Here is an 8,346-nt window from a genome sequence, read left to right on the forward strand (position 1 = left end):
TATATATAATAAATAGTTGAACCATAGAATATTAAGATTTTTTATTTTTTCAATATAATAAATTAGCTTTGTTTAATCAAACAGAAAGTTAAGAAATGTTTTCAGTAAAAGATACAATGTTGAAAATAATAGGTGAACAAAAAGATGTATTTACAATAGTCAATATGGCAGCTCCATCTTGAAAGTCGGCAGAGCTACTGCTATAATGAACAGAATAGAGTCAAATATCTTCCTACCTTCATAATATGTCAGCAATGATTATATTTTTAATAAATTCAGGAAACAATAAAAGAGAAGAAATATTTTTCAACTATTTATTTAATGTTGGTCGTCTTATCACAACCTAAGACGACTTTCATAAGAAAGTTATAATAGTGTTAAATTGAATTTTAGCTAAACATTTTAATAATTAATGTGAAGAGTGGGCAAATAACACAAGAACATTGTGAATGGTTCAGGATTTTATGAAAAACAAAACGCATTATTTTGCTGCAAGAACACACCTTTCAAATGGTCCTTAACAATGACACATTCTATTTCTTTTTAAAAAAGGAGATTTAGTCTAGTTTATGATACTGTTATTTAGAACTATCCAACTTCAGTAAGTAATTCTTTAGTTATTGCTTCCTATTGAAAAAAAACAACACAAAATCTAAATTTTCTTCTTTTCTGTAGAGAATTAGATCATTGTCTAGACAAATTTTTAGGTGCTTTTGGAGATCTACATTAACCCCCTTAAATATTGCTAAAGATTTACAAGACACCCAGTACATATTTATAAAAACAAAACATGTTAGGAATCTTGTGATCTACATTTAAGGACTTGTAATTAAAATATACATTAACAATAAGCAAACACTTAGAAATATTTAATATTATACCTCTTGACATAAATTTGGTTTTGTAAATGATCTTCTAGCTGAATTTCTTTTTCACGCTGTTTATTGTCAACTATTTTACGTTTACAAGGACAAGACGTAAGCTTTTCATCAGTGAGGTCATTATGTTCTTCTATCTTTGGTTTTGGGGTTATTTTATGTGTATCAGGAGGTAATGATATAGCTGTAATAGAACAAATTATGATAACTTAAAAAATAGCACAGCAAAATAACAGTAGGGGTATTCATAATATTGTGTTAAATGTAAAATGTTTTACCATGTTAAATATTATAAGTATGAGATTGTGAGCAGCACTATTTAAAGTCATGTTAAATGTTAAATGCATAAGAGCTCCTAGAGGATTTTCTGAGCAACTTGTTTAATAAACTTTCCTTCCAAAACTTCTTGTTATTGTTTACTTCATTAAATTTTTAATACAGTAATTTATTACAACATGCCTAAAGTTAGTGAAAAGTAGAAATGTGTAGATTTGGCTACTAATTGGTCTTGTTTAAAAAAGTCCAAACAATACTAAGACAAAACACAAACTATGAGCAAGTAATCTAACACGTCAATGTAGAACTCAGCTGGTCTGTTGCATGACATCATTCTCCATTTAACATATCTAGTAACATGCACTCAACCATGTTATATCATTTTAACATGATAAAATAAGGAAATATTTCTCAATTTAACATAACTTATACCAATTAACACGCTTTAACATGTTAAACTAAAGATCATGAATACCCCTAGTATATAGAACCAAAAAAAGTATGCTTACGCTCAAGACAGTAATTTCTTTGTTCGATAAACTCTTCATTATCCCTTTCCCAATGACCTGTCACAATATAATGTGTTAAATTACCATTAGGATGTGCAGGGGGCTGCCAGTGAATAACTAATTCTGAACTAGAATTGGAAAATGCGGTTAAACCACGAGGTTCAGAAGGCCCTAAAACAATAATCATATTATAAATAAGTAGATCATAAGCTCACAAAAGTTAAAACATAGATATTATAAGTAAGATAAAAAAAAACAATTTACCTACAGGTAACTAAAATTAATTTATAATTGAATCAAAGTATAACTGACCATTTGAGAGAAAATATTTTGAAATCTATTATTACAGATAATAAATAGGGGTGGGGAGACATTAGAAAATCTTGTATCAGAATACAAGTGATACTGATACTCTATTGCATCTGACACTTTTATCTGGTATTTACGTAGATGATACAGAATTGACCAGCCTTAGGCCACTATTAAAGCTACCCAACCCTTCTTGATTTTTTTATGTAACAAAAGTTCACATTAATTTGTACTTGTTAAAACAATTACTTTAATTTACATCTTATTTTAAAATTATGTTTTGTTGTAAATATACTTTTCCAATAATAATAAATTTTTGTTTTAATTGAGACTGATTTTAAACTTTTTATTTACTTATATACCTTTCTTTATTTTACTATTATTATTCATTGAAACAACTAATTACATTCCTGAAAAATTAAAAATTAAGAACATCAATAATTGACTATTACAATGTATATCAGAAGGGTCAACAAGCGGTTGAAGAAGGTAGCAATCAGCAATTCCCACCAAACTGTCAAAACCAAGATAATTTGTACCAAATCTGGATCAGGTCCATTTTGCCTAAGTCAACTCGGATAGCTGTTGTTGATATAAAGTAGTTACTGTCAAGAATCATCTTTTTTTTTATTACCACTTACCTGATCATTTCTGATATATTGGGGTTATCCTAAAGGTAACCAACCAACTTCAAACCAGAGGAGGATGAAGTTTTCATTATGTGGGACTGCCATGAAATAAAAGTCAACCTGCCCAGACCTAAATCGAAAACGTGTTGGTGCAATCTTGAGAATGCTAAGGTGACACCTGAGCTCCCTCATGATCAAACAACTTATTGCCAAGGATCATAGATACCAATGTGCACATTTGGACCAGGTACCAATGGATGTATTTGTATCAGGTCCATTTTGCATGTATCTGGAACAGATCCATTTCGTACTTTTCAACTCAGGCAGCAGCAGTTAATCGCCACCCATGGCTAAGGTGAATACAGAATGATGATAGGGACTACTGTCAAAGCCTGGATCAGATCCATTTTAAACTGTATTAACCCCTTTTTAATACCAACTATATTATCTGAATGGTACAATCTTACCTCTCTACTACAAAAAGAAAACAAGCACATAAAGGAGAATCATGAAATGAATTTATGGACTATTTACTCAAAGAAGCTTTGCAAGAAGTCAGTCTAGTTCAATTTTTTTTTTACTTATGAAGGATACAAGATTTTAAGAAAAACACCAAGCTTATATTCATCCACTCTTGATATTTACCAAATAAAAAAAATAAATAAAAATAAAAAGCAATGTCTGTAAACAAACACGAGAATTGATAGAATAAGAATAATTAGGATAATATTTGTGTAAGTTCAATATAAAAGATACAAATAAAAGTACACATGATGAAAAAACAATACAAATTCTAGTACATCATTAAAGGCTGTCAAATATTTTAAATAAAAAGAATATTACAAGATAAACATATTCTACTGAGTGGGAAAGAGTTCCCAATAACATAATTATTATAGACTAAAAATAAAAATTATTTCTAAAATCCAGCAAATCCACAAACTTGAATAACATTGTATTTAAAAAGGTTCAGGGAGTCAGGGAATAACAAAAATATTCACTTTAACTTTTACATTATTATACCTATAGTAATGAAAAAATTGAATTTCTTTAAATTTTATTTTATACAGTACATTAATATCTTTAATTTAAAATCATCTATTAATTTTTATTTTTAAATTTGTTTTTATTACATAAATGTTTGAAATATATTTTCAGATGATAAAAATGTGAAACCGGGATTTATAGAAGGGCATGGTGAATACTTTATATCAATAAAGTAAATAAAAAAGTGAAAGGCAACTTACTATCTGGTTCTGTTCGAAAATACTGGATACGACTTTGCGCACCACTTTTTTCAGTGGCGACCGTATATGTTTTTACATAAAAAGCATACTGAGTATATGGTTTCAGGCGTGTGAGAATATGGTTTATTTCTTGCTTTTCCCCATCTTTTGCTGGGTTTTCTGATGCAGATACATCATCAACTTGCCACCTAAAAAATTATAAAATAAATTTTGAATCAAACCATAAATTATATTATTAAATAGAGTAATTTTTTAAAAAAACATCTAAATGCATTGAGATTTTAAGTTATTTTTCCTCAAATATTAAAAAAATATTTAATTACAAAGCAACGATTAACTAACTATATAGGGTTTAAAGTTATAGTTTATCACTAAAATAAAGAATATGAACAATTGATTTTATTTTTTTTAAGGAGGATGTTCCAGGTGGCCAAACAAAAGTACTCAAATAGCAAGAAAATCTATTTATTTGGAACCAACATTTCATTCCACATTGAATTAGGGCTAAAAAAACAAAACCCAGACAACTAAAAATACTGTAAACTAGGGTATAAGATGACATAAACATATATTGTAAACTCTGGCAGAACTATAAGATGACATAAAAAATATTGCGAACATTATATAAAAATGAACAGTGTCAATTGACAGAAAATAGAAATAAGATGAACAGAATAAATTATAAATAAAAAATACAGTAATAAATAATAAGAACGAAATTCAGAGGTGGTTATTCTTATTGTATAATTTAGGTGGTTATTCTTATAAATTTAACAACTACAATTACAATATTTTAATTAAAATTACAGTATTTTTTAGTTTTTTTGTAGTTTTATAACCTTTATGAAGCCCAGCAACATGGGGCAAAACTTTGGTCTCAAATTAACATTTTTCCTTGTGATTTTAGCAGCTTTCCTTACTGCCATCCAGACCATCTTCCTTCAATTCTATAATGTCAACCAATAGCCTTCTGATATTAAATCTCTTTTTTCAGCAGAAAAAAGAAAACAGTTTCTTTCAAGATATACCTTAACTTTTCCAAAACCATATCCTCAGAGATTATTATTTCCAAATTATTTCATTCAGGAAAAAAAAAAGAATAATTTATTTTTAATGCAAATTTATGAAATCAGATTAGGGAAAGGAATTTAACATAGAAAGATCATAGAAATAGCACAACAAATAAAGCAATATACAGTAATCAAATTTTGAATTAGTCAGACCATAAAAAAAATGCAATGGGTTTAGAAAATATTTATAATCATTCAACTACTAACCCGTCTCCACCACAAGCATCTCTTCCATCATACATTGTAACATTTTGGTATGGTGCTTCGATTGAATAAACAACATAACCAAGCAATGTACGAGAATCATAATGTTCAAACTGATTCCATCTAATAAGAGCTGCTATTGAATTCTTCTTATAAACAGTGACTTTTAATTCCTTTATGTTACCTAAAAAAGTAAAATATAATATAAATATAAATGTATTCATTCAAGACTGCATGCGTGTGTGTTTATATAAAATACTTCTCTCTATTTATCAGTTTATTGAAGTATGTCTAATAAAGAGAGGTAAGAAATTTTTAATTGATTATTTTATTAATGGCTTAAATGATAATTGTTCTGTTCCAAGCCATAGGTTTATAGTAACAAGCCAGTCAACAATTTTTATTGTTTGTATTATTATTCTTAAGGGACTTGTCCCAGAATAAATAAAACTGAATTAATTCTTTTATTAATGCTTAAAACCAAGAAAAAATTGATACCCACAAAAAACATTCTCTAACCCCAATTCAATTCACATATAAATTTTTAATCCTTTAACTCAATTTAAGCTACAGGAGAAGCTACAGGGGAGCACAAGACCTTGAAGATTGTTAAAAAGCATGAAACCAATGTTGGGTTAAGACAAAAAAGTTGTGACCGCCAAAAAGCACTTCTCGAATACAATTTTTAACTCTTTAACTTACATTTGGAGGAGCAAAGGGAGTATGCTAAACTTAAAAACCGCAAAAAAAAAAAAAAAAAAAAAAAAAAGGATATAATAAAATTTTGACTGAAATTCACTTTCATTTTTATACTATTCTACTTAGACAACACTTCATACCACATTCCAGCTTATTTGAAACAATGGAGCCACTAGAGATCCTCAAATGCAGCAGGAAACAATATATTCATGAGACAAACCATATTCCTTTCAGTGGTTTCGGAATGGATATAAAATGCATCCCCACCCCCTCTAATGACTTCTGACACAGTACTAAAGTTAACTATTTCTGAGGATCTTATTCTGGTGACACCTTAATATTCATACTTTGTGGGCATAGAAAATATCACATTTCAAAAAATCTTACGATCCCGAAATAAATTGGTAACAATAATCAGGCTCCTTCTAACAAAGTGAAAATTAGCAAAAACTAATTGTAAATCTTGGGCCCAGATTTGGGCCTACTTGTAGAAGAAAACTTTCCATCCAATCTTTAGAAAAATAATATTGTAGAAATTATTTCTGTTCAATCAGTCATGAATAAGTTCAAGGGTCAGGACACATTTATGTTTCCCATCAAACCTCTATGAACTGGGATCTGATCCTTTATTAATGGAAACTCAAGAATGATTGTAATCCTGACTACTCACCTCTTTGTATAATCATGGTAAAACAAATAGCATTTCTTCATCAAGTACTGAACATAAGAACCTTCATACACTACCTCTATAACTACAATTATCTCATCTATAGAATCTATTTATTAAACTATTGTCATTTAAAGATATAATACTGTTCCACTATAACATTTTTTTTAACTTTTACTGCTTTTGTAAAAAACAGTAGTTTTCAAAAAAATTAATTAAGAATAAAAAAATGAAATAGAATTGTGGCCTGAAATCTTATGAAACTAAAAGCCGGCTGAAAAAGTAAAAGGTGTGATGGTAAGTAGCATAAAAGGGTGTATGATGGTGAGCAATAAATAATTTCATTTACTCTATTTAAATAAATAATAATCATTTTTACTGTTTCAAGTTTCTTTACTTAGGTAAGTGCTAAGATTTTCTCAAGAAACAGCTTACAGATTCTTAGAAGTAATAGATATGAAATCTAAGCTCTGTGGTTTTAAATTTCAAATGCACCATCCAAAACATTACAGAACTTATAGAATCCAAAAAATGGAAAGAAAATAAATCAATTAATTCTGGTTTAGTAAGAAATTCATAAAAACAATTATTTTATTAATAATTAAATAGACAGCTGGGGCAATTTTGAATAAGCAATATAAGGGTACCATAATTTTCTAAATAACAAATATTCATAAATGTGTTTAAGTCTGTCTTGCCTTCCCTCTCAAAAAAAAAAAAGCTTACAATTTTTCCATACAAAAATAGTATATTAAAATTTACCTCAGCTGACTATTTATTATTGACAGTAAAAATCTATGCTTGAATTCAAAACCATACTTACAAGCAACTTTGTCACCGTTTGAACTACTAGCTACTTCATGTTCAGTATAGTCTCCCAATTTAGCTACTCTTTTAAGTTTATCAATTTCTGATAGACACAACTTGGGATTAAAATGAAAAAATAGCCTCCCTTGACCAATACGAAATTCATTTTTACGAGTTTTCCAATCCCATAATTCTACCAAATTTTGATTGTCTAATACAATCAAAGCAGACCTGGAAATAAAATATAGATATTATTTTAACCAACTTAAAATCATCAGTACAAAACATTGATGTTATATTCCACAACAGTTAAAAAACAAACTATTTATTAATAGTAAATGAGGAAAATATGGTCAGGGGTGTGGTTAGAAAAAATACACAAATAAACAAAACTTATTTATTTTTCCTGATGTTTTTCTCTGAATTTCAGGCCTTAATTAGGGGACTTCACCAGAATTTCCCTTAAAAGTGAAATGGAAACTCCACTGAAATCCCCTGATGAAGGCCTGAAATTCAGGACAAAATGTAGGGACAAATAAATAAGTTTTGTTTATTTGTATATTTTTGCAGATTGCACCCCCAACCATCTTCTCCTCATATTTATCTATGCTCAACTATTAATATCTCATTATAAATAGTAAAAATCATTTTTGGGGGTGATTACAGAAATGGAAATAAAGGTAAACAATATTTTTTACTAAACATAATTGTCTTAATGCTCAAGTAAATCACTTTGAACAACATTTAATGTTTACGTTTAATTAATAAAATAGTTGGAACGAATAAATAAGTTTTATTAATTTCATATAACCTAAATAATTCATAACAATGAAAATCTTCAGGTGTGAATATTCCCTAAACAAAGCGTTTTCGGACATATGTTCAGAGGAAATACTTTTTTCTTGTTTAACACCCTGTCTATTTATATATGTGTGAATATATATATATATATATATATATATATATATATATATATAGGGCACAGCTCATACCTTGTGGCAACAGCTCATGAAAAATCACACCCTTGAAATTCCACCATACAGAAAGCTTC

The 8,346-nt window shown here is 28.5% G+C and overlaps 1 protein-coding gene across 1 annotated transcript in view; it reads right to left on the reverse strand.

Moving 5' to 3' along the window:
• InR (Insulin-like receptor) overlaps window positions 1-8,346 on the reverse strand; it is a 90,208-nt gene that overhangs the window by 19,995 nt on the left and 61,867 nt on the right. Inside the window, exons 10-14 of the mRNA XM_014418029.3 lie at window positions 7,312-7,526; window positions 5,126-5,306; window positions 3,849-4,036; window positions 1,664-1,834; window positions 882-1,062 (exon numbers count right to left, since the gene is read on the reverse strand). Of these exons, the coding sequence (XP_014273515.1) occupies window positions 882-1,062; window positions 1,664-1,834; window positions 3,849-4,036; window positions 5,126-5,306; window positions 7,312-7,526 (936 nt within the window). The remainder of the gene's footprint in view (window positions 1-881; window positions 1,063-1,663; window positions 1,835-3,848; window positions 4,037-5,125; window positions 5,307-7,311; window positions 7,527-8,346) is intronic.

This window comes from Halyomorpha halys, unplaced genomic scaffold (assembly GCF_000696795.3).
Source record: "Halyomorpha halys isolate HHAL.00 unplaced genomic scaffold, Hhal_1.1 Scaffold176.1, whole genome shotgun sequence".
Lineage (NCBI taxonomy): Eukaryota > Metazoa > Arthropoda > Insecta > Hemiptera > Pentatomidae > Halyomorpha > Halyomorpha halys.